The sequence below is a fragment of the Leptinotarsa decemlineata genome, unplaced genomic scaffold, assembly GCF_025532065.1.
Source record: "Leptinotarsa decemlineata unplaced genomic scaffold, Ldec_3_MD MMD2_tig00003335_RagTag_RagTag, whole genome shotgun sequence".
Classification (NCBI taxonomy): Eukaryota; Metazoa; Arthropoda; class Insecta; order Coleoptera; family Chrysomelidae; genus Leptinotarsa; species Leptinotarsa decemlineata.
Window position 1 is genome coordinate 4,439,824 of NW_027412587.1, and position 27,729 is coordinate 4,467,552.

The 27,729-nt window shown below is 36.2% G+C and overlaps 1 protein-coding gene across 2 annotated transcripts in view; it reads left to right on the forward strand.

The window, feature by feature from the left end:
* The first annotated feature begins 2,415 nt into the window (after positions 1 to 2,415).
* LOC111509093 (acyl-CoA Delta-9 desaturase) overlaps positions 2,416 to 27,729 on the forward strand; it is a 30,761-nt gene continuing 5,447 nt past the window's right edge. The window contains exons 1-5 of one of the 2 annotated variants that reach the window (XM_023164783.2): positions 2,416 to 2,485; positions 18,100 to 18,389; positions 18,498 to 18,628; positions 20,103 to 20,308; positions 20,421 to 20,603. In XM_023164783.2, coding sequence (XP_023020551.1) covers positions 18,152 to 18,389; positions 18,498 to 18,628; positions 20,103 to 20,308; positions 20,421 to 20,603 — 758 coding nt within the window. In that variant the 5' untranslated portion in view covers positions 2,416 to 2,485; positions 18,100 to 18,151. Of the gene's footprint in view, positions 2,486 to 12,904; positions 13,061 to 18,099; positions 18,390 to 18,497; positions 18,629 to 20,102; positions 20,309 to 20,420; positions 20,604 to 27,729 lie in introns of those variants that run through there. The other variant, XM_023164782.2, reaches the window with a different exon arrangement.

A 27,729-nucleotide genomic window follows, 5' to 3' on the forward strand; every position in this document is an offset into this window, starting at 1 on the left:
CAAAGGCGAAAAACCACCAAAAAAGACCGTAATTATTGTATGGTGGTCAGCGGCTAGTGTGAGTCACTATAACTTTCTGCAACCGGGCCAAACCCTCACAGCAAAGTTCAATTGTGAGGAAATCGACGAAATTAACCGAAAATTGTGTCAGCAACAGCCGACACTAGTCAACAGAAGAGGTCCAATCCTGCTCTACGACAACGCTCGTCCGCACGTTTTACAAATCACCGTCCGAAAATTAAACGAAGGCGTCGAAGTTCTGCCTCACCCACCATACTCTCCAGACCTCACGCCAACCGACTACCATCTTTTCGAGCATCTTTATAACTATCTCACCGGTAGAATCTTCGCCAATTTGGACCAGACAAAAACGACCTTCGTCGATTTCCTCAAATCCGGAGCACACAATTTTTATGCTGAAGGAATTAATGGACTTGTGTTACGTTGGGAAAAGTGCATCGACTTGAATGGCGCTCATTTCGAATGAATTGAAAAAGTCTTTCGTGAGATATAACAGTTCAATGTGGATTCATAAGAACGTCTGATAGAAAGAAGTTCATTCAAATACACCATTTTACAGTTTTTAATGAAAGAACCATAATCTTTCTAAAAAAAACCTGGTTTTGCTTTCTTCTCAATAAATATTGAATTCCAGTTCCAGAGTCCAATACTTAACGATATTGTTTTTGTCTAGATTACTGAAGACACGTCCTGCAAATTATCTCCATATCTGAATAGGTAGTTTGATATGATCCAAATCTGTTAGCGAATTGTATTTTTTTATCGTTATACAGAATCAAAGTTCCAAATCCGAAGGTCAGTAATTTTTGTTTGTCGTCAGTACCTTTCCGATACAGACGAGGAGCAAGTACTCTGAAATCGGTTAATAGGTGATCGTCCCGACCAAATTAAATTAATTTTTGCTTTTTATATATAGAAAGTTACTTCCGACGGATCTTCCAAATGGAAAACGTTGCACAGGTGCCTGATGGTTTTTCTTCAGCTTTCTGCATGGCATTAGTGGGTTAGTTGTTGTTTTTCCGTCGGCCACACGTACCTACAAAGTCGTAGGTTCACATGAGAGGGAAGGCTATGGTGTTTTCACCTGAACCACATGTCTACCAGTGAGGATAATAGTGTTTAATGTAAATAAAATGTTAACTCTTTCATTTAATCTATTGTGTAGCAATCCTATGAATGATATCTGATTCAATTCCATAACAAATGTTCGGAATACAAACAGAATAGAGAAAAGTGTTTTTTGTATAATATAATATAAAAGTGTTTTTCTTTCGTGTAATTCAATATTCATATAAAAGTAGTTGTTTCTAGAAGGCTTGTTGTCTGAAAGTTACTTCTTTGTATGATCTACACATTTTTATAGAATATAGAATTTGGTTTGTCACATAAAGTTTTGTGAAAGACCATTTTAAATATTTTCTATTAACTCAAAACTTAAAGTGTCCAACTTCAAAACTGACGAAATTCAATACAAACTTTGAACCTCTATTCTTCCCTCTTGGGGGTGGAAATCCTTGACTTCCTTTCTTGATGCTCATTCACGCTATACAAAGAACCTACCTGCATATTTCAAAATTCTAGCGGGCAACAGCTAGTAATCTATATTTCTACTTCAAAAATATAGTAACTAAAAATATATGCCAAATGCACTGAGTAATGGATAGCTTCGAGAATCGAATTATGTTGTTTATAAAGAATATAGCAAAACTAACACTACCGTCAACGACGTCTGCCCTCACTCGTCTGCCCGCGTTCGGGTCGTGTTCTCGGCGATGACGCTTCATTGCTTAGACCGCCCCTCTACCCCCGCGCATTATCCCCCGTCGTCTTACGCGACGCATAATGGCTTCCTGCGTTGCGTCAAGTTCATCTTATCGTGATAACTTTTAAACGATTCGTCCGAATTACTTAATGTAAAAGACAAAGTATATCTATATTAAATGCTTAATACGGCAATTGTATAAATTTTTACAAAATTTCGACAGATATTCTAAAATGTGCATTATAAAAACAAGTATCCCATTTAATTGGATTTATGGCTCTGCATTTTGCATATAGTGACTACCACATAAGAGGAAGATATATGCTATCACGGACTTTCATTAAGAACTATTTGAGATAAACAATCCTAAAATTCTGATATTTTGAACATGGTTACTGTCATCATCAGGGACCTACGAAATGATAATTTTGAAAAAAAACATAGAACTGTTAATACTTGCAATTTCAATGAGATTAGTAGCAAACTGTTGAAATACATAAAAACATGTTTGGCAAAGTTGTAAAACATGAAATATTTTAGAATGCAATATGATCTGAAAAACTTGTTTGAATATCAGGTTTTTTGTTTAACATAATAAAAATGGAAGTGGCGTTATAAATGATTACCGACCACCATGACACGCAGCAGTAGTGTAAGTGATTTTGTGAAAGAAGCTTGTTTGTGCAACTGTCAAATACGCATGTTGGTAAAATTTACGTTTTTTCGTGACAGTGGTCTAAGATATGTTTTCTATGAAGACAGATATACAGTGTGTCCAAGATAAGGATCCTAAGCATGGGAATCTCAGTACCTGTTGGAGATACAGCTTAGGTTAAATTAGGAAAAAGTTGTGTTCTTTAAAGCTTATTTACATGCCGTTTAGAAACTTGAAGAATTTTCATGGCCTGCTGAGATATTTGGGAAAAACGAGAATTTGACAATATCAATTTTATTTTTTTCTGACTTTATTTGAAAAGGTATCAAAAAACGAATAACACTTTTTCATTGGCACTTTCAAGGTACTACACGATGGTATTTTTAGTTTTTATATCCGACGTTTCGTTTTCAAAAAACCATCATCAACTTTATTTTTTTAAATAGCCCGAAAAAAAAGTACACTTTTTAGTTAAAGGGAAAATTGCATTTTTTCTATTTTTAAAATGTATTTTTAAGTAGGTTAATAATGATTTTTTTAAAGTAATGAAAACAACAAAGAAATTAACGCATTTTTTATTTAATCCAAAGGAGGTGTTCAAACAGGTTTCCGTTATTTTCCAAACATAAGTATGATCTTCTAACTGTAGAACTTAAAACATCACGTAACATCTCTGGTGTAATACTGTTAAATGCGACAGTTACACATTCTCGTAACTGCTGTTCAGCTTCAAAAGAATGTTGTTAAACCCGGTTTTTAACAAAACCCCATATGAAGAAGTCCAGAGGAGTTAAGTCAGGGGATCGCGCTGGCCAAGACACTTCACTAAAGGTTCCAATCCACCTTCTAGGAAATCGCTGCGAAAGATACTCTCGAACTTGTCTAGAATTATGTGCAGGAGCACCGTCTTATTGAAACCAACAGTTATTGACCTGTGCCAGAGGTAAGTTATCTAAACAGTCTTCTAAATAGTTTTGCAATAAATGATGGTATCGTTCGGCGGCCAAAGAATTATAGTAAAAAAACGGACCTAGTATTTTAGTTCCTAAAATTGCACACCACATATTAAACCCAAAAAGGTTCTTGATGTCTTGATATTTTCTTAACACGCGAATTTTGCTGAGCCCAGTAATGCGTATTGCGGCGGTTGAAGATACCATTATTAGTGACCATACTTTCGTCGGACCATATTATTTTTGAAGGGAAATTATAATCTTCTTCACACGCGCGTGTATACCATTCGCAAAAATTTCGGCGGCGTTCGAAATCCCCTAGTTTAAGTCCTTGGCAAATCCTAAATTTATAGGAGTCATATCTATTTTTACGCAAAATAAATTGAGCTATGGATTTGGCTACTCCTACATTATTTTCGATTTGCCTAGTTGATATTTCAGGGTTCTCAACAACTGCTTGTAAAACATTATTTTGGGCTTCTTCTGAAGATTCCTGTTTTCGAGATAAAACAGGCTTTTAAAATGAACCATATTCTTTTAAATTTCGAGCCAGCTCTAAGAAAATGGACTTACATGGCTGCTTTCTTTCTGGATATGTATTAAGATACATTGCTGCTGTATTTACAGTATTTTTGTGGCACAAAATGTAGCACGTTAGCATGTCAAACTTTTCTTCATGGCTATAATGCTCACCCGGCATATTCGACGATAATAACACAATATTATCTATTCAACAATAAACAATAATAACCACAACAGTAACAATAACTCTAAAAACAACAACTCGACAAACAGGCTAACAACAACGACAATTACTATTTTATCGTGTAATTAAATAATATTTGACAGGCTCGGTGACAGGTATTTACGTCAAAGCATTTGTTTGCAACGCCTACTTAAAGATTATTTTTAAAATAGAAAAAATGTAATTTTCCTTCAAACTAAAAAGAAAACAATGGCATGTGATACATCGTTGAATTCGTAATAATAAATGGAATCAGATACTTACAAGTATCCCATTTAATTGTATTTATGGCTCTGCATTTTGCATATAGTGACTACCACATAAGAGGAAGATATATGCTATCACGGACTTTCATTAAAAACTATTTGAGATAAACAATCCTAAAATTCTTTTGTTTCGGGTCATATAAAAAAATAAAGTTGATGATGGTTTTTTGAAAACGAAACGTCGGATATAAAATCTGAAAATACCATCGTGTAGTACCTCAAAAGTGCCAATGAAAAAGTGTTATTCGTTTTTTGATATCTTTTCAAATAAAGTCAGAAAAAAATAAAATTGATATTGTCAAATTCTCGTTTTTCCCAAATATCTCAGCAGGCCATGAAAATTCTTCAATTTTCTAAACGGCATGTAAATAAGCTTTAAAGAACACAACTTTTTCCTAATTTAACCTAAGCTGTATCTCCAACAGGTACTGAGATTCCCATGCTTAGGATCCTTATCTTGGACACACTGTATATATGTCGTAATATTTATTCCCTGATGCTTTCTGTTTGCACTGAATCTTAATTTATTCGATTATACATATTTGTGTTTCAGTGTCGGGGCTAAAAGTTACATTTGCTCTGGGCAGGTTGTGATATGCCACTACCTACCACTACCGACTGGTATAAACTGTATGCAATTAATTTCGTGGTTTTTGTAGGATGAGGACGTGTAAAAAAACCCAATGATCACTACCCCACGGTGTGGTGAGTGGTCATTGGTTGATAATACTGGCGCGCCCAGCTGATGAACTCGGTATAGTTTTCGACTCTGAACGAGGTGACCACAACTCTGTCACCGAGTTGGAACCCGTTCAGCAAAAAGCTCAGATAAAAGCCGCAGAGATCACCATACTTCTGCATGGGGTCTTCTTCAATAACATTGGAGACCTTGGCTTATCAAAGCGCCTGACGTTCGCTTTTCTCAGGTCGAGTGGGCTGAAGTCGGATGATGGGTAAAGAGGTTCCTGACACAAGGTGCAGGGCCTGCCGCGAGGCGCCCGAGACCCTAATGCACTTGCTATCAGCATGTCCAGCATATGCGGTCTCGGCCTATATCCATCGACATAACGCGGCCTTAAGAGTGCTATATTACCATCTACGACACTTTTACGGTATTGACGAGGCACCGATGTTGCCCTACGCTCCGGGGGATATTGAATCCGTTGTGGGGGACGAGAAGTGCCGAATTTATTGGGACTATTCGTTTCCCACCCTTAGGCTCATACAAGCTAATAAGCCTGATGTAGTCCTTCTCGACCACCAGAGCAAAACGATATTTGTCGTGGAGTTTTCAGCTCCTGACGAGACATCGTCAGAAAAGAGGAGGGGAAACGGATAAAACTGTGACTGTTCTCGATAGAAAATCTGAGATAGTTTTTTTATGTAACATTTTGGGCCATGTAGAACAAACAGCCTAGTAGTTACACGCCTCTGGAAAAATCCAGAGATCATTGATTTATTTCGTTTCCAATAATTTGGTTAGAAAACCGATTTAAAAATTCGAATACTGAGTGGTTATTCAATTAAATAAACCAGTATTCAGATAAGAACCTCAAATTATGAAAAAATTGAGACACCATTTGAAAAATGTCACAATAAGCCTCAGGCTCCACAACTTACCTATTTTGAAATTTAAATGATAGTTGTCAACAAACATATTTTGTTTGAATTGATTTTACCGAAGGTCATTTTCATTACAAGCGTTACAATTTAACTGTCGAATATTAACAGTTTTTTTCTGTGAAAAAAGTTGTATAATGGAATGTTTATAGTTTCCCTTACTCAAGTAAGTGTTTTTCCCAACTAATCAAAATTTTTTTAATGAATGCTGTACATTCTTGAATATAAATTCCATAAATATTCAGTGAATGGTTCATTCTTCCAAATTTTTCCCGGCACATGTTTTCCGAATGTTATTTTCGGAGGTACACAAATTACTTGTAGACTGTATGAGTTTCCACACCACTGAAATTAAAAAAAAATAAATGCATCAAATTGAAAATTACTAAATTTTCCGTAATGGTTTATCCAACTAGTCATTATTACTTCTCATCAATAATTTTACTCATATACTTCAAAAAACAAAATATAAATGAATTTGAAATGAAAATACTCTTTGAATGATAGAGAAAACTTCCTCTGTTCCCTTTTTTGAATCCTGATAGAATGCTGATTGAAATCACAACCATATTCACAACTATGTTCAATATTTCATGACTGTCAAAAACATGGAAAAAATGAGAGAGATATTTTAGTTCAAACTTTATAAAAACTTTCACCGAAGGGTGACTCTGACTCTGTATACCCGAAGCTTCGACACATTCGAAAAGGCGCGGCAGCATAATTAACCAATGACCACCCTTCACACCGTGAGGTAGATGATCATTGTGTCCGAAAAAAAGTGCTCTGAGCAGACGCAATGAGTCAAGAATGACAGCCTTCTGCATTTGTCCGGCCGAGACTTCTACATTTGTGCGGCAAGCCGGCATGATATTGAGATTCAGAAGTAGAGAGGGCATCATTCCACTAAGGACTTCAATAATAGGACAGGTGCTGATACTTGCCGAAGGAAGAATTCATTACTTCACCATAGAGAGGCGACTCCTCTCTATGCCTCTTTCTGCTTATATATCCGTTCGAATACTCGGTCAACTGCGGTGAATATTCGTGTCCGTATAAGATGCTTGTAAATAACTTATTACTTGAATTCGAGCATGTTTTCGGTCTGTAGATCATCGGACTCGACAAATCTAAATTTTTGGGGATAAAAACGGTTCACCCCTTGACAAACCATTCCGAAATCAGCTGCTCTAAGTCCAATCATGAGTTGAAAACTCTGACCAGATGACTCTGGGTGCTTGATAGTTTTTTTCACTAATAAGTGTTCAGTGTATCTCGACATGGAGCAGTAAATTCTTTGGAATCAACAAGTGCTCTTCGAATGTAATCCGGGTTATTTTGTTGTGCAGGTCATTGAGCCCAGGCTGGCAAAGGCTGGAGTGTCTGAACTGAGTGGCTGGAGTCCTTCCAGAAGGATTCCACATGATCAGCAGTCGGCGGATTATCCACAACCGCGATGCTTCTAGCTCGCCTCAATAGTGACCTTTTAGCTGCTACTAACATTCGTTTCCTATCGAGGCAGTGCTGCTTGGCGGTCGGCAGCACACCTTGACTCAAAGTGTGATAGAAACGTCCTAGTTTTGAGGCTATTCGCGACATGCGGGCGTGAGAGGATAAGAGACGCACGTTTTCTCGCTACCTCGATCTTAGCCTCCATCTTGTGTACCCGCCGTTTAATATTCCAAATCGACAGGCCATGATTCCGTCCTTTTAATTCGGAAAGCCAGATGTCAGACTCTTCTATAAGAACATCTCAAACATCCACATTGCATCAAGCCATTTCTTGTGACTTCAGGGGCATATGTCCGAAGGTTCGTTCTGCATGTCCTGATTATCTTCATTGGTAGCTCGATGCCAGTCTCCTCTCCACTCCCACCACTTCATTAGCTGCTTGGGGAGGAGCTACATATATCCCTGACTCCAAAGATAAGATACTAAATCCTGGTTCTGGGCAAAAAAGGCGGCCTGCTGCGTTTGTTTTTCACGCCACAAATCATTCATTGCACCATATACCCTCTTCGTGTTGGCTCACTTGTGTCGTAGTAACGCATAAGATTATCCCTTAGCTTATACGTTTGTTCAAAGCGTCCGATGTCATTGCGAGTGTCATCTGTTGGCCAATCCTCGTTGTATGCCCCACCACCTTGCCTTTGACCCCTAGTCCAAGGAGGTTAATTGTGGAGCCTTTTTCATGATCATTCATAACCAAGAATAGGATCAATTGGGTGGTTAGCCTAATAGATCTACAGTTGGCATCTCAGGTGCGCCTGAGCTGTCGGTCACATTTTGCATCAATTGCTCGAGTAGGAGGTGGTGCGCTCACCAAAGGCCCCAGGTAGGGGATGGTCATCCCTGCTCATCAAATGTTATCGTTATGATTGTTATTTTGTTTTTTTCCAAAGGGTACACTGGTCGGACCCTGCCTTTAAAGCTCCAGCACAGTCGTTGAGAGGATGAGCCAGCATTATCAACCAGTTACCACTTGGGTCCAACAATCATGTGTCAAGATTTCTGCCTTTGTGCTGCAAGCCGAAACGTTCTTGAGATTCGAGAGTAGAGAGGGCATTATCCTACCAAAGTCCAATAATCAGAGCCCAAAAACAAACCTAGCACCACTAACAAGAAATATGCCGGTAAAAACAGCACTCTGTGTTGTTGGATCATGAATACCTTTATTTTTTAAGTTTTATCTAGCCACCTTAGGACGCCCCCGTTTAATCTTGATACTTGTGAATTGAGTATTCAGTCGATCCCATAGATGACGACTCTTCAAGGACAGTTGAATTCAGCAATGCATTCTTGGATCACTGTTGAGACTTATGGCGGGTTTTGATTCAGAATATTTTGTCTTTGGGCTCTTATCGAATCTGTAATCGATGGAAGGTATAATGAAATATGTTTATTTTAGTCTGGTTCACATGCACTCGATTGAGCTCTTTTTTTTTGGTGACACTTTTCAGCCCTGTCCAACAATTACGACCAAGGTGTCATTCGATTCGTATTTTTGCCAAGAAAACGCGCCGATAAAAATTACAAAAGTTATAAACATTATTAAGTGAAAAAAAAGGGGCTTTAGGTTTTTCTTAATATCTCGGAAAATTTTCTAAATTTTGGAAATTTGAAAAAAGATTTGAAAAGATCAATGAATTGGCGTAAAAAAAGTTTCGACTCCCGAAACTGTATCTCGATTATTTATAATTTTTACAGAGCCCTGAAAATAGAGCCAAAAGCGGATAGTCTGGCTTCCGCGCGCTTTTCGTCACTCTGACATGAAAACAAAAAAATTATTTGAACATATTAAATGCAAATATTTGAGGAATGAAAAAATTCATGTAATGTTGGGATACATCAATAAACAATAATCCGCAGTCAAAAAATGTATATCCCAATTTTAACGTTAATTATAAATTTGTTAATTAATAACTTTTTCTGAATTGAAAGTTAATGTAAAAATACCTATAATTATTAAACTAAAACTCTGGCATTTTTTTCCTTTGGTGAAGTTATTCTTAATAGGCAAAAAAACAGATTACCGTTGCCAAAATAAAAAAATTGTTATTTTCTATTTTTTTATTAACAATTGAAAATTATAATTTTATAAAAAATACATTACATTTTTTTTTATTTTCCATTGTTTCAATGTCTCATGGCTAAAAACTTATTGATAATATTTTTTTTTATTTTTTACAGTTGTTGTTAATAAATTTATTATAAACAAATACATTGTTTATAAGCAATTCGAAATTTTTTTTTGTATTATGTTGATTGAAATAAATCATGATTTTTAGAAAAAAAATGGTTTCTTAAAAAAATGTCTTTGTTGCTAAAAATGCGTTTGTTAATTAACAATCGTTTTTTGCAACTAAATATTAAAATTAAGGAACCGTTTTTTTTCTTATTCATAAATTCTATTGTTCTTTGAAGTTTTGAAAAAAATTTTTTTCTAATTTTTTTTTTTAATTGTTTATTTAACTCTCCAAACCGTAAGCAGATGTTTCTTCCACGTAACAAAAGAATATCGCATACAGGTATAAACCGGAATTTTAAAGTAATTTAAAAATTTGTGAGCATCGGAAATTTAAAGAAGGTTAATTAGTAAACTCTTCAAAATTAAATTCCATACAAATATGACAATAAGTGAATGTTAATGATCCTACAACTACTAAAAGTGCAAGTAATAAAATCCTTATGATTTATTGTTACATGACACGAAGTTTATGTTAAAAAGACTTAAAAATTTTTCTTTTTTTAATAAATAACGATCAATAATTGAATAAATAATAGGACTACAACTTTAGTAAAAGGCTAAAATTTTTAATAAATTCATAATGAACAAAAAAGACTTGAAGCATATTTATCATAACTGCAATAGTTTGAAAGTTATTATAATTATAAAAGCGAAGGAGCAAATGAAAAAGACAAGTATCAAGGTATCACAATATTAAAAGTTTTATAAAAAATAGAATAAATTTAAAAAAAACAAGTATTGAAAGAAAAAAAAATTGTTTTTAACAAAATTTTTTTGAATAAACAATTAAAAAAAGAATAAAAAAATGGTTTTTCCAAAACCTCAAAGAACAATAGAGTTTATGATTAAAAAAAAAGTTCCCTAATTTTAATATTGAGTTGCAAAAAACGATTGTTAATTACCAAACGCATTCTTTAGCAACAAAGAATTTTTTTAAGAAACCACTTTTTTTCTAAAATTCATGATTTTTCTCAATTAACATAATGCAAAAAAAAATTCGAATTGCTTATGAACAATGTATTTGTTCATTTATTAACAATAGCTGTAAAAAATTTTTAAAAAATATTAATAATTAGTTTTTAGCCATAAGACATTGAAACAATGAGAAATTAGAAAAAAAAAATTTGTTATGTACTTTTTATAAAATTATAATTTTCAATTGTTAATAAAAAAATAGAAAATGACAATTTTTTTTTTTTTGGGAAAGAAAGTTTTTGGCTTTCTACTACTCCATCTGATACAAAAAAAATGGATGAGAGAATCTTCATGATCTACACATCCATGTATAGCGTTACTTATTTTCAAATTGATTACTTCCTTCCTTTCTTTGGAAGATTCTCTCATCCATTTTTTTTGTATCAGATGGAGTAGTAGAAAGTCAAAAACTTTCTTTCCCAAAACTTAATCACTCCTAAAAATATAACCCCTTTCAATTCAGACAATTTTTTTATTTTGGCAACGGTAATTTATTTTTTTGCCTATGTAGGATAACTTCACCAAAGGAAAAAATGCCAGGGTTTTAGTTTAATAATTATAGGGATTTTTATATTAACTTTCGTTTCAGAAAAAGTTATTAATTAACAAATTTATAATAAACGTTAAAATTGGGATAAAAATTTTTTGACTGCGGATTACTGTTTATTGATGTATCCCAACAATTTTTTCATTCCTTAATTGCTTTCAACACAAACTTTACTGCTCTTTCACGCTTAACGCGCGTTTCCTCGTGTCAGCCATCTAGGGGACTAGAAAGTAACTATTTACTGTCCGATACTTGTTAAACTGTACAATATATGGTGGTAAGCTTCAATGCGAAGCGAGAAGTTTCTAGTCTCCATTTTCGAAAGTACTAGGCCCACCCGCTGCCTCATATAAAAGCGCACGCGCCATCCAGCCAGTAATGTCATTCGACGATATTACGAAAACAAGTGAATTTAGTTAGCGACTAGCCAGGTAAAGTGCTGTACGTGCGGTGGTGAATACTGTTAGTGGTGTCACTAGCAAGTTTTCAATACTCGATTCTTTACTTCGGCATTTTTTGAAAGTAAAAAATGAGAAACTGCATTTTAGCGCGGAATATATAAAATATGTATTTATTGAAAATCCCACAAATCCATCTTCGCCTATGTGCCTTTCTTGTCAAAAACATTTTCGAATGAAACGATCAAACCCTCAAGGCTCAACCCTCATTTGAATAAAATGCATTCAGATAAAAAAGACGAAATGTGACTTATTTTAAGAAACACTCAGCTCAGTTAACTGTGTCTTCTAAGCAAGACGATTGCTATTTCATTTAAAATGTTTAAATAATTTTTTTTTGTTTTTATGTCAGAGTGACGAAAGGCGCGCGGAAGCCAGACTACCCGCTTTTAGCTCTATTTTCAGGACTCTGTAAAAATTATAAATAATCGAGATACAGTTTCGGGAGTTGAGACTTTTTTTACGCAAATTCATTGATCTTTTCAAATCTTTTTTCAAATTTCCAAAATTTTGAAAATTTTCCGAGATATTAAGAAAGAACTAAAGCCCCATTTTTTTTCACTTAATTGTTTATAACTTTTGTCATTTTTATCGCCGCGTTTTCGGACCTTTCCTTAAACTTTCTAGGCATAAATACGAATCGAATGACACCTTGGTCGTAATTTTTGGACAGGGATGAAAAATGTTACAAAAAAAAGTACATGTGAACTAGACTATTTTTATTTATTCATTATCAAATATTTCACAAGGAAAACGTCAGCTTGAAAAAGAAAAAAACTATAGGTATTTACAAATGATTTGCCAAATGAACAAGAAACACAAATAACATGGAGAGGGAGAAAATCATCGATAAAATTCCCCCAAGGAGGAATTATACTTAGCGGAGTTATAGAAGCAATATAGAAGTTAGTGAAATACAAAGCTTTTATCGAGAGCATTGAAGTGAATCACAATCTTTCGATAAATTTGGAGCATTATTACTTATAGGTTTTTTTCAACGTCCCTAGTAGGAGCGTTGACGTATTAACGACTTGGTTTTATCGGTTCTGTATCACTTTTGCAGAAAACTAATAGGTCTTATTCCAATACTGATAACTGCTATCGTTAAAGGAAATAACAAGGTCTTATCTCTGAAGGTGTCATTCATATATTCACCATGACGAAGGCTATTGATTTAATTGCAATTTAATGAAGGTGATAATAGTCGATAACGGCCTAACTAAGTTTAAACAGTCTTGCCATAACTACAAAACAAGAAGTTGGCAGTAGTGAAAAGAATTTCAACGCAGGAAAAATGTCTGATAGTTAAGGTAAAGTTGTAAAGTGATTTTGGGAGTTGATTTGATTCGTTTTAACATAAATTCATTATAAATTGGTTACATTAACCAATCAGTACAAAACATTGATGAGGCTGACGTCAATAAGAAACGTTTACACCATCACACGATTGAAAACTGTTTTGAATAAGATATTCGACGATTTTTTGAAATTCTAGGTTCTATGAATATTTCACAAGAGTGTGAAAATCTTATAGAAAATAATTTTATAAAAGCCAAGTTTTTAACACTTTTCGAGATTAGTTACCGTGATTCGTTTTGTAGAAGTTTCTCAATGTTTCATCAACAAAAACTGTTGACTTCTTCAGACAGTATTTGTACGACGTACAGTTCGTTCAATGTATGGAGCTTCGGTCCTAAACATTCCCTGAAGCTGCTGGATCCCATCCAGAAAAAAGCCATCTGTCTGATTGGAGACGCGAACATTACTTGCAACCTTAATAGTCTGGAACATCGAAGAAAGGTTGGGAATTTGTCTCTCTTCTATAGATATTTCCAAGGGAAATGTTCAAGTGACTTGGCACATTTGATTCCACCGAGAGCGGTACATATCAGAAATACGCGACATGCTCATCATTCTGAGGTTCAACTCAGTACAACTCGAACTTCACTTTTCAAGAACTCTTTCATTTGGAGAACTGGATTTATGTGGAATAAACTTCCTGATAACGTTTTTCCAAATGGATTCATTCTCCAACGATTCAAATCCAATGTGAATCGCTACTTTCGCACAAGCACCACTCTTAGAGAGCCTTAAGGACTTGCCTGTGGTGTTTTTTGGTTTGCCCTCGAAAAAAAATGAAGGCGGATATTCAGTATTTTTTAAAGCCTTCGGATAGTGTTACCGGATCTGAAGCAGATTCTGATGTTGTACTTGGAATCAACACAACATCGAGTGGTCCCAAGCTGAGATCATACATAGAGAGAAATATTGGTTTAGGAGAAAATTCAAAGATGCCGCATACATGTTGTCCAACAACGTATTAAGCCAAGTCAGCGTAGAGTTACGCAACATATGGAAACCTATCATCAAGCGAAAAATGGCCATTTTTATTTCTTCTTTTTTAGTTGTTTCAGGGATTTCAAATCATTTTATATATTAGACAATGGAAGTCCGAACTAGTGAAATTTAAAATCTGTTTAAAAAAGAACGGATTATCAGTTCCCTTGTTCGATCTGCAAACAAAAAAAAATAGATGTACTGACACTTCAAAAAAAACAAACGAAAAATATACAATTGGTCAATGGATAAAATGTTGCACGCATCATTGAAAGAAATCAAATCGGAGTCTCAAATATGTACAAATTGAATTGACACAAAACAAACGAAAAATATACAATTGGTCAATGGATAAAATGTTGCACGCATCATTGAAAGAAATCAAATCGGAGTCTCAAATATGTACAAATTGAATTGACACAAAACTATTATGGAATACCGTTAACATTACATCCAGATGATACAGATCACGTGACCAATTATCTATAAGAATTTGTAGAAATATTCTACATATAGTTAAATATTGGAAAAAATCTTGAACAGAAAATCACACAGGAAAATAGTATTGCGTTCAAAGAAAACACTTCTCTGAATTTTTTCTTCTCAGTCCAACATCCCATATCGACCTATGATGCATTGTTTGGAACCTTTGGTGTAGTAATGGATATTACTGAAGATTTTTCTCAACACCAAACTGTTGTTTTAACACCTCGAGAGACGTTTCGATCACCAAGTGATCACCAAGTGATTTTGTATGTTGTATGACTTTAGAGTTCATACAATATACAAAAAACATCGTTCTGCAAGCTGAGATTGTTTCCTTTGATGTTTCCTAGCGTCCCAATTCCACAGACCTTGCAAAACCGTTTCCAGGAAGAAGGTTGCTTTTATGAACAACAGGACGGAACGGCTATGGGTAACCGCTTGTCCCTCTACCTGGCAAACCTGTTGATGAGCAGATTCGAAATGAAAACCGAAGAAAACTCAAAGTATTTTCCTAGGACATGGTTGAGGTATGTGAATGATATTTTCGCGATATTCGATATTGAGGACTTTGTTTCCTATTTAAATGACATAATTCCATCAATAAAATTCACGTATGAATTAGAATATAAAGGACAACTTCCATTTCTTGACGTTTTGGTAATGAGGAGCCAGTATAGAGGGCTAGAATACGATATATTTAGAAAGAAAACAAGCACGTACAGGTAACTTCCTGACAGTTCACATCACTGTGAACAGCACAAATGTGCTGGGCTGAATTTTCTAGTGCATCGTCTTTTGATTTTTCCTCTCACACATGAGAGGTTCAGAAAAGAAAAACGTGCAATACAGGAAATAGCAGCCAGTAACACTACAAAGCCTTTTAGGAAATCCAAAAGTCGAGAATTCGAAAAAGTCTGGGATTTACGAAATTAAATGTAAGGACTGCAATGCAAAATATTGTGGACAGACAAAAAGATCTATTGAAATAAGATATAAGGAACACTCAACACACATAAAATAAGAAAGACCTGAAAAATCACCAGTCGCCCATCATATTTTGCAACAAACTCATTTCATAGACTTTAGTTCATTAAGATTAGTTAGACAAGTTACCAACATGCATCTAGATACATATGAGAGTGTAGAAATCAGTAAATATAATGATATTATGAATAACGATGGTGGACCAATACCTAATAGTATACCATATAGCTTGTTGAAATAATATTTTAATTATTAGATTTATTTGACTATTACATAAGGACACATTGTAAAATGAATTCAAAACTAGTAGATAAGGCAATATTGTGAAATTAATTTAGGGCACAGGTACCTAGAAGAGGTATCTATAGTATAAATAAGGATAACATTGTAAGTATATTTAATTTAATCTTCCTCTTGAAGATGATCACTTGGTGATCAAAACACGTGTTGAGGTGTTAAAATAACGGTTTGGTGTTGGGAAAAAACTCTAGTAATATCCATTCCATATCGAAGTAATCAATTAAACGAATATTCTGTTAAAATATTGAACAGACACTGACGATGAAATTCACACGTTGAATTCATAGGGGAAAACTACGTATTATACCGTATAAATTCGAGCAACTGAAAGATATACTCGATCTGAAAATAAAAGAAGAAAAGAAGCAGAAATGTTTTTTCACAATACCGGACGTTTTCTTTGTATTGCTTCTCGCAAATGGTGCATAACTTCAGGTTTATAATCCTCATTGACCGAACAACCATGTGGCAAGAACTCCTGATGCACTGCACCAAGGTAATCTAAATAATTTTGGAAAGAACTTCGCTGCCACACGCTTCATGTCAAAAATTTCCGAAAAATTCTCATATCGATATGCCGACTTCCTCAGTAACTTTTCTAACAGTGAGTCGACGATTCTCTATAATAAATTTTTTCACTTTAATCGCTTGTTGATATACTGGGGCATCTGGGGCGAGCGTCGTCATTTCTGAGCATTTTTCTGAGTCGGAGTACATTCACGAAAGACAGTAGGAGGGGTCCGGATTGGGGCAGACAGACTAGACTAGATAATACAAAAAAAGTTTTCTGGGGAATTGAACACGGGACGTTCGGTATGGTAGCCTTTGAGTATAATTTTGTCGCTAGCGAGGACTACTGAAAGTGAGTGCTAATAGTTGGTAGAAATGGTTATTGCGAGTTCGGTTAGTTGTGGCATTGTTGATAACCCAGCGCATTTAACATGATAGGTTGGAAGCAACTTGGAAGTAACGCGGTTGAATTATAAAAATAATGGCATTATCATCTTTCCTCTCCTCATAATGACCAACCCGGCCTCCTCTCTGATTGGCTAGTTGAAATGTACATCGTAGTCTTGTAAAATTACATTTTAATCCATTTTGAAACTTGTAACAGTACAGTCAGAATAAACCTTGTTTTTTCTATAGTACTAAGTACCAGTTATTTATCTTTTCTTACCTTCCACAAGATTTAATATAATTCTTGTGTGTATTAATTATTCATACTCAGGATATTGAAGGAGAACGAGAATGTTTCCTACTTATTCACCAAACTCAAGAATGTATCATCTTTCCCTCCAACCAATTTCGTGGAGTCCACTAGATACTCGTAAGGACAACAAGAGAATTGTTCCGAATTCTTGGGGTTCTTGTTGAATACTCTTCGTGAGCAAAACAATAGCAGAATCAACACTCCTGACCGTTCTGGATTGAATGATTCCGTACAGTCTATCTCGTCTTGTATTTGTTAATCCTTTGCTGGAAAAATCCTCACTTGCTTACTTTGTACTAAATGTTCAAGAGGTAGCGAAAATGTATGTGAATTTCTAGAACTTCAACTAGCGTTTCCTAATATGACTAAAAAGCACTCCGTGCAAAAATTATTGTTAAATCATCTGAAAATGGAACTTTTAACAGGTGGTGATCGATTGCATTGCCAGACATGCGCCAAACTAACTGACTGTTATAAGAAAACAAGTATATCTGAGGCACCAGAGAATCTAATAATAACACTGATGATCTACAAACATGACTCAACCTCTGACGGAAGCACCAAACTCTTACGAAGGTTCGAAATAGATGAACACTTTAATCTAGCAGACCACTATTATAATCTTCATGCAGTCATTATTCACTGTGGTTTTGGTGTTGAATCTGTTCATTATTACGCCTTGATCAAAGACGCAACCACAGGTTCAAGTTTAAAGTCGTGTCACTAACTGTTCTGGCAAAGTATTGAATTTATTGGAGCCTCTGGAGACACCCTACATTTTGTTCAGATGATGTGGTGCTGCAGATTTTTCCGGGTATTCCTGCAGCTGAAAAAGCAAATGCGCAATGGAATCAATGAAGCCGTATCGCCAATTAATTTTTGTTGTTGTTTTATAATTATTAGTTGTTGATTAACATACAATTTCTTTCGAATTCTTATTATATCAACTGACTAACTAGGTAATTATGGAGGATGAAAATGTTTCGAATGAATTCCATGCTGGAAAATAGTAAAATACCTTATTTATTTCAGATCCAATAAACATGATTTACTGAAAGCGTAATTACTTAAAAGATCTTCAAAAATGACTACATCAACTTTAACGAAAACTGAAACAGTCAGTAAGCCATTACAAGTAAATCTGGCTTCGAAAGAAACAGAAAAACCCATTCCAAACTACCCGAAGTATAAATTTTTAAAATGGGAGTTCGAAACTCCTATTATATGGGTCAATGTATTTTTTATCACATTGTATCACATCATAGGTGTTTACGGATTCGTAACGCATCCCTTCTTGACCAGACCAGGGGCCGTTATTTTCGGTAAGGAAAAAAATCTGTAATGTATCATAAAACTTAACGAGAAAACATCAGTCTTTGGGTTCATTATCACTTTTCGTTGAAAATACTGCAGAATTTTATTGTTTATAGTTGTAATGTATGGAAGTCTTGGTGGATTTGGAGTTACAGGAGCTGCCCATAGATATTTTACTCATCGAGCCTATAAGGCCAAGCTGCCTCTAAGAATTATCCTGCTGTTGTGCTTCAGTATATCAGGACAGGTAGGTGTGGTTGCAGAGTTTTCAAATCTCATCATTCAACATCTCACGTGATCGAAACCAGCAAATATTTTTCTGGCAAAGAATAACAATGATTGACTTTTAGATAATTGAGTAATATAAAAAAATTAGCATTGTGCCAAAGTATTGAAGTGAAAATGTGATTTTTTTCATTGTAGACAATGGACAAGGAACATATCCTTGTAAAACGTAACATTTCTTATATCTACTATCTGAAGTAAAATAATTCAATAAAGTTCATATTTTAGAAACATCAGGTATCATCCATTGAATTTCAATTGCTAGAACTTCTGAACATACTCCTCAATTCATAAAATTTATGAAATGAAGTTTCAAATAGATGATACAGATCATTGGAAGGAGAATTATGTATTACCTGAGGTAATAAATCATATACTAACGGGAATACGTGAATGTACTTCTGAATGAAAAAATAAATAGATCTGGGAAACAAGGGCGTCGCCAATATGGGGCAGTTGCCCCCCTAGAGATGTAGCTAGCCGCAAAGCGACCAAATTGCGAGCAATTGACTTCCTCACCTTGTGAGGCACGATTGGCTTAATCTAATCTCCCAAAAGAAACAAATTCCTTCTTTCCCGAAACGGAAAAAGCATTGAAAATTTTGATCGCTTTACCATGCACGACCTGTACAGTAGAGCGATCCTTTAGCAGCCTCAGAAGAACATGGCTAAGAAGAACCATGGCAGAAGATCGCCCTAATGGTCTGGCCATGGTGAGTGTACACAGAGCTATAATAAATAAAAACCTAAATAATTTTAATGATGAAGTGGTTGAAAGTTTTACAAAAAATCCCCACAGGTTATGTTTTAATTAAATATTATTTTTGTTAAAATAAATAATTATTACTGTGTTTAAAAGTTTGATTTAGTTATTGTGCTCTCGAGGGCTTGAGAAGTTTTATACATTGATATCAGAACCGTTCTTATTACAATCGTCATCGAGACAAAATGTAACACTTCATGCTTTCGACTGTACTAAGCTTTCACAAGCTTTGACGATAATGAAGACTTTAACAGGTCATTGGGACCTCATATGCAGTTTTTCAAATTGGGATTTTCCTTTCTCATTATCAAATTTTTTTCACTCTCATCTGAGTATCAAGCTCATCATTATATTTTCCATGAAGGTTTCACATCTTATAGTTTGGGAGGCTTATCAAGGTTCCGATTCAGGGCCTATATATTTCTGACTCCAAAAATGCAATAGAATATTTTTTCTGGTGACTTTTTGGGTATGCACAATTAATTGCTGATGATTGAAAAATATTGAAGAGAATTGGAATTTCATAATCACAGTGAAAATCATTCACCAATATTTGCGTTTCGAAATTATGAAGAAACTCTTACTTCTATGCCCATTTCCAAAGATCCCAATTCATAAATTTTGTCTACACTTCGTACCTAAATTTTTGATAACAACGACTATTTCACTTCAGAACCAGTTGAAAGACTGGGTGAGAGATCACAGAGTGCACCACAAGTACAGCGAGACTGATGCTGACCCTCACAACGCGAAAAGAGGCTTTTTCTTTTCCCATGTAGGCTGGTTGATGATGAGGAAACATCCAGAAGTCATTAGGAAAGGAAGAACAATCGATATCAGTGATTTGTATGAGGATCCTTTAGTAATACTTCACCAAAAGTAGGTGTTCAAGTCTGAAGTACATAAAAGATTGGTATAGAACCAAAATTTGATAAATCTCTTCAAGTTATCAAAGGAATTCACCTTGTTTCACAGCTTAGGAATTTTTTAGGTACTTCACCTGGTTGAAATTGTTGCTCTGCTTTGTTATTCCAATAGTACTGCCGCCATACCTTTATGGGGAAACGTGGTACACCAGCGTCATGGCATGTTTCACTAGGTACATCATTTCCTTGAACTCCACTTGGGCAGTAAACAGCGCAGCACATTTGTGGGGAAACAAACCTTATGACAAGTGAGTATTTATCATTCTGAAGGATAGTTTTGAAGTGGTAAAGATGGTACATGTATCGTAAAAGGCATAGCAAATGAATACAAATCTGTTTCAACGTATCGTTAACACGAATCAAGTTTCGGAACATTGATTTTGAGGTACATTTTTTTCACCTGTTAGAGGATGATGCTTTCTATTTATACTCCACTGTCTATGACGAAGGCTCTACAGAAAACGGCCCAGGCGAAGCTCTCTGCCTTACAGAGACAGGCCATCAGTGGTGCCATCAGTGCCACACTGTTAGCGGCCATGGATGTTCTACCTCCTCTCCACATTTTTCTGGAGAGAGAGGCAAGATAGACTGCATATAGACTTGTGCACATTGCCAGTTGCACAAATCGATTAAATGCAGAGTGCAATAGACTGTTAGTTGACAATGGTAGTCACAGCATTCTGGAAATGACCTCTGACTTTATGCTTCCAACTGTCAACTACGAAGTGCCTTATAAAGTACTGTTCCCGAGTAGAGGGGACTGGATCCTCCGGGAGAAGGAAATATTAAGAGCAGATAGTTGTTGGTTCACGGAGGGATCAAAAAAACACCTTCTGGTTCTGTTGCAGGTGTTTTCAGTCACGGACCCAGGACAGAGATATCAACCTGCTAAGAAACCTATGCGACTGTATTTCAAGCGGAAATTTACGCTATTGATTTGTGCGGAGAGATTGGAAGAATCCAACCTCATACACAAGTTAAAAAAATATTCTCGGACAGTCAAGCGGCCTTGGAAGCTCTTGGCTTCTACCGAGCAACGTCTAAACTGAAAGCAAATTGCCAAAAATGTCTCTCCTTGATAGGAATACCTGACAGATTGTTTCTGGTCTGGATTCCTGGCCATACGCCTGGAAGGCAATGAGTCTGCTGACTCCCTTACAAAAGAGGCTGGCAGAATATTCCAGGATTGACTCACTCCAAGGCGTTCATTCATCCTTCGAAGCTTGATACCAAACAGATGTTGGACTACAGTAGGCATGAACTACGATGTCTAGCAGGCCTTCTTACAGATCACTGTATTTGAATCGTCATATGCAGAGACTCGGACTGTCGGAAAACAGTGTTTGTCGCCTCTGTTTGGAAAATGATGAAATAGCAGAGCACATACTTCGTGCCTGCCCCGCTGGGGACCGAATCAGGTTTTTAGAGTTCGGCAGAGCCGTAGGTAGGTAGGTCTAAAGTGAGTGGGTCTGTTCGACCCTCCACCGCAAGCCATAAGGGTTTATTGTGGCTCACACCTATTCACACTCGGCTAAATAAACCCAGCTTCTTAACGAAGTCGATTAGTTTGTATGGTGAGTGGTCTTTCAGGTCAAATGATGAGAGTACGGATCTGCCGAACTCAAAGAACCTGATTAGGTCCCCAGCGGGGCAGACACAAAGTTTATGCTCTGCAGTTTCATCGTTTTCCAGACAGAGGCGATACACACTGCCTTCTGACAGTCCAAGTCTCTGCATGTGATGATTCAAATGACAGTGACCTGTAAGAAGGCATGTTAGACATCGTTGTTCATCCCTACTATAGTCCAACAACTGGTTGGATGTTTGGAATCAAGCTTCGGAGGGTGAATAAATGCCTTGGAGTGAGCCAATCCTGGAAAATTCTGCCAGAAGTCCATAACTCTTCTTGCCATCCAGGTGTTCAGTGTTTGTTTGGCAAAGCCCAAAGCAATGCCAATGACAAGTTCTGGTCCAATGAAGCCGCTTGCGGTACCCTCCTTTGCAAGAGAGTCAGCAGCTTCATTGCCTTCCAGGCCAGTATGGCCAGGAATCCAGACCAGAGACAATCTGTTTAGGCTTCCTATCGAGGAAAATCTTTCTTGGCAGTTTGCTACCAATTTAGACGTTGCTCGGTAGGAGCCAAGAGCTTCCAACGCCGCTTGACTGTGCGAGAGTATTTTTATTGACTTGTGAGTGAGGTTGGATTTATCCAATCTCTCCGCACACAATTCAATAGCGTAAATTTCCGCTTGAAATACAGTTGCATAAGTTCCTAGGCAGGTAGATAACTCTGTCCTGGGTCTGCGACTGAAAATACCTGCTCCAGAACCGGAAGGTGTTTTTGATCCATCTGTGAACCAACAACTATCTGCTCTTAATGTTTTCTTCTCCCGCAGGATCCAGTCCTCTCTACTCGGGAATAGTACTTTATAAGGCAGTTCGTAGTTGACAGTTGAGGGCATAAAGTCATAGGTCATTTCCAGAATGCTGTGACTTCCAATGTCAACCAACAGTCTGTTGCACTCTGCTTTGAATTGATTTTTCCGATTGGCAATATGCACAAGTCTGTATGCAGTCTGTATGAAGTACTGATGGCACCACTGATAGCCAGACAAGCCTGTCTCTGTAAGCCAGAGAGCTTCGCTTGGCCGTTTTCTGTAAAGCCTTCGGCCACCTAGGAATTGCACCATAAGTGATCATTGGTCTGACAATCATCACATAACTCCAATGGATTTGTTTGGGACCCAAACCCCAAGTTTTAGCACAAATCCTTCGACATGTCCTTAGAAACAGTCTGGCTTTGTGTAAAACTTTTTCCAAGTGAGCGTTCTATGTGAGTCTTTCATCAAGGACAATGCCAAGATATTTCACCTTCGTTCGGAATGGAATGACCACACCGTTGAGGGAAAGTGGCGTTAGATCGTCCAATTTCCTTCTCTTGGTGAAGGGGATTAACACAGTTTTGCTGGGGTTGACAGACATATGCTTCCTCAGGCATCAACTGTGAACAACGTTCAGCGCGCTTTGGAGGATATTACAAGCTACCCTTCCCGACGTGGACCTTGCCAGGATGACAAGGTCATCTGCATAAGCTTGCAGATCAACTTTTCTTGTGTTGAGGGCATCAACCAGACTATCCACCAGGAGCGACCACAGAAGAGGAGATAGTACCCCACCTTGAGGGCAGCCCCTGGTGACCCTGAACCTGATGGCCTTGTCTTGAAGAGTCGTAGTTGCAGTTCTGTTTACTAGCATGGCATAGATCCAGCCAGTTATGGTTGATTCTATACCCTTTCTAGCCAGAGGCAATCCTATAGATTTAAGTAGTGCATTGTCAAATGCTCCTTCAATATCAAGAAATACAGCAACCGCAATCTCCTTGTTGTCAAGGGATTGGGAGATTCAGCATTAAACAACGAGGTTGTTTAATGCTGAATCTGTCGATTTGCCGGTTTCATAAGCATATTGGTGGTTATTCAATGGAGATGCATATAATGCTACCCTCCTGATATGTCCGTCCAGTATCCTCTCAAGTCCTTTCAGCAGGAAGGGTGTGAGGCTGATTGGTCGTACCGATTTGGGGTGTGGGTCCCTTCCGCCAGCTTTAGATATATATACCACCCTTGCTGCCAACCAACTGGGTGGTATATGAAACATGAAGTACTAAACGTTACGTCTGCTACTATTACAGACATCATCAGTGATATTTGCGTTGATTGCAAGGACGCAAGTTTAATCTCGAAGACTCAGCGAAACTGTTGATTTTGGAATCCCTAGGCACTAACGTAACTATTTCGTAGAAATAAATCCGATAGACGAGTTGACTCTAATGAAAGTAATGAAACGATCTAACTGATTGAATTGAAAGGATTATATTTTTAGGAGATATTGATTGTTGGAAAAAAGTGTTATGACCCGAAACATATTAGTTTCAGATCCATAACGAATGTTTTGAGTTCAAACTGAATAGGAAGAATCAACGTTCAATATATTCAAGTAACATTAAGTGGAATATTTTCACTACAAAGCCATAGTCGTGTTCATACAAGATGTGTGCTGTATGTTCTCCAACATACCGTACAACGGATGTAAGCCACAAATTTGAGACACATTAGATCAAACCAAAGTGGACCATCTCACTTATTTTAAAATTTCTACAGCTCTCGATGCATGCCTGAATCAGAATGGACCATCTCACTTCTTTTAAAATTTCTACAGATCTCGATGCATTCCTGAATCAGAGTGGACCATCTCACTTCTTTTAAAATTTCTACAGCTCTCGATGCATGCCTGAATCAGAGTTACTTATGTTATAAACAGGGGGCTAACCTCTCATTCCACTTTTAACAGGCATATTTATGAACAGCTTGAAGACCACTGGGTGAAAATTCTTCATTGTTGGTACATTCTCGCCTGTTTGAGAGGTACTACACGACATCTGAATCGCAATAGAAACACACAGTTCACACTCGAAACGGAGATAGAGAAACATACCTGACCATTACAAATAATCAGAATAAATTTGAGTTCAATGTATTTAGAAACCGGACTATACAGATATTACAATACCAAATGATTCTTTCCATCTCGACAGTCATAAATCAGCAGCCTACTACAATTCAATGTTGCACAGAGCATTCTCACTACCTTTATCTACTAAAAATTTAGATGGGGAAATTGAAAGAGTTATACAGATAGGACATAATAATGGTTTCAACGCAAACACAATCCAGAACTTATTCAGAAAGCAAAGTCTCAAATTTACTCACAAATTAACATATCCACAGATCAAAAAATCAGAAATCAAGAAATTTGTCACTCTAACATATTTTGGTAAAAGAACAGACAGTTGCGGGTTTTTTCACAAAAAACAATATGGAAGTGACATTCAGATCACATGCCAGGCTATCAAATTTCCTTTTCGATGCCAAAGATGAAGTGGACAAGATGAAGTAATCTAGATTTTATAAGCTTAAGTGTTCGGAGTGTAATAGTTCATGTGAGACAATGTGGTCGAAATTTCTCAAAACGGTATGCTGAACATGAAGGGTCCTTCAGACTAGGTAAAAATGATTCGACGTTTTCAAACCATTCCTTGGGATGCAACTACAAGGTCCCGAATATAAATGATACGGAAATGTTGCAATATGCAAGGAAAGGCTGTAAACTCAATTTGGATTTCTTGGAAATTCAGAAACACAAGCATTGCGGGTACCATCTCTTAAATGATCACAGGTTCTCGAATTAGCGTACCCAAATTGTCACAGGTAAATAAAATTCAGGTACTCGATTATGTTAAGTACCTCTGTTACAGTGGTGTTCAGATATACCGTGTGACACAGACTTATGGTACACCTACTTTTTCTTCTTTATTTCTCTAGCGATATTTCTGAAACTTGGAACATTGAATATGCTCACTAGATAGCACTTTTTGAAATATTTGTAAAACAAATTCAATTTCCAGCATTTCCGGAAATGACAACTTTTGATTTTTAAATAGGACATCCTATATATTATCACAAGAACGGTTAGGGAAGATCATGAGGAATCCAACGATACCAGATTTGATGGTATTATCTCTTATGACTACGGAGATATCGCCATTTATTTTATACATATATCGCTAGAGATATAAAGGAGGAAAAGTGGGTATACCATAAGTCTGTGTCTCATCGTATAAGAGCTAATATCATTAATCATTTCTAGTTTTTGTATTAAAACAACGATAAAAATAAAATAAAAACAACAATAAAAATTAATTGGTGCTTCGGGGCGACTTGATTTTTTTGTATTAATTTGAAAATGACCTTATAGGACAAACCTGCAGTAACGTTAGTTACAAGTAAAAGTCGTAAAAAACATAGAAAGTTTCATTTTTCATTCCATTATGATTTCCTACCACGTAGTAACGGCTACATCTATCAATTTATTGTTAATGTTCTTTGATTTTACATTTGTTTCTTTATTTATGAACAGATGGTACTTCTTTTCAATATTTAGTTATTTCATGTTTGTATTTTTGTAACTTCTAACTACTAGAAAGATATTATATACAGATTTTCAGGCTCCAAAAATATACCAGTATGGAGAGAGAGTGATGAAAAGATCTTTATTTTATGAACGCCCCTTTTTCCCCGCGGCTGGCATCTCATTTGGAATATTCATTGCACATCTAAAACGTATAACGAATCTACATACAAAATTTCAGCCTCCGAAAATATAGCAGTTCGGAGAAACAATGATGAAAATGATGAAAAGGTAATTTTCATATGTTAATGGGCCGCTTTTATCTTCAAGGGGGCTCCCCAGTAGGAATATTTAAAAAATCGTTCGTATTATACATCTGCAACAGAAAAAATAACCTACATACAAAATTTCAGCCTCTGAAAATATAGCGGTACGGAGAAACAGTCATGAAAAGGTAATTTTCATATGTTAATGGGCCCCTGTTATCTTCAAAGGGGCTCCCCAGTTGGAATATTTAAAAATTATTCCTTATTATACATCTGCAACAGAAAAATAAACTACATACAAAATTTCAGCCTCCGAAAATGTAGCGGTTCGGAAAAAGAGTGATGAAAAGGTAATTTTCATATATTAACGCGCCCCTTTTACCTCCATGGGCGGCGCTTCAGTTGGAATATTTGAAAATCCTTTCGTAGTGCGCATCTTAGACCTAAGAAACTCCTATTTACCAAATTTTAGCTTTCTATGACTTACCAGTAATGAGAAACGTAGATAAATGTTGTTAAGTGAGTGACTTTCGCATTTATAAGTATAGATTAGATAAGCTTCATTTTTGCAAGAATATTTTATGATTTTAACAGGGTTTTCGACATCATCAACTATAATATTTTGTTAAAAAAAAACTGAATGAATTAAAAATAATCGGTACATCTCTTCAATGGGTAATTTTTTATTGTCATCGTGTGTTATTAACATATTCAAACTAAAAATATAGCATGAGTTCGATTCGGAGCTAAATAACAGAAACACGTCTCAGATGGGTCAATTTTCGAACAAAATTTGTCCATTCTGTATATAATAATGAAAACTATATTATTTTTTCCTAAGAAAACGCTCGTCGGGCCCTGTCCTCGAAGCCCGCGACACATTCGGGAGGACGCGCCAGCATCATCATCCAGTGATCACTCCCCATACTGAGAGGTAAGTGATCACTGGGCCCGAGAATCTTATGCCTTCAGCAGACGTCAGTCGTGAAGAAGCTGGGAAATAACTAATAATAATAATAATAATTGGTTTCATTGATACTATGTATGTATTGATTACTTATGTAATCAGTACATACATAGCTCTTATCAAATGGCAGGATTCATTTTACGCTCATGTTCACACATGGACAAAACTTGCTCT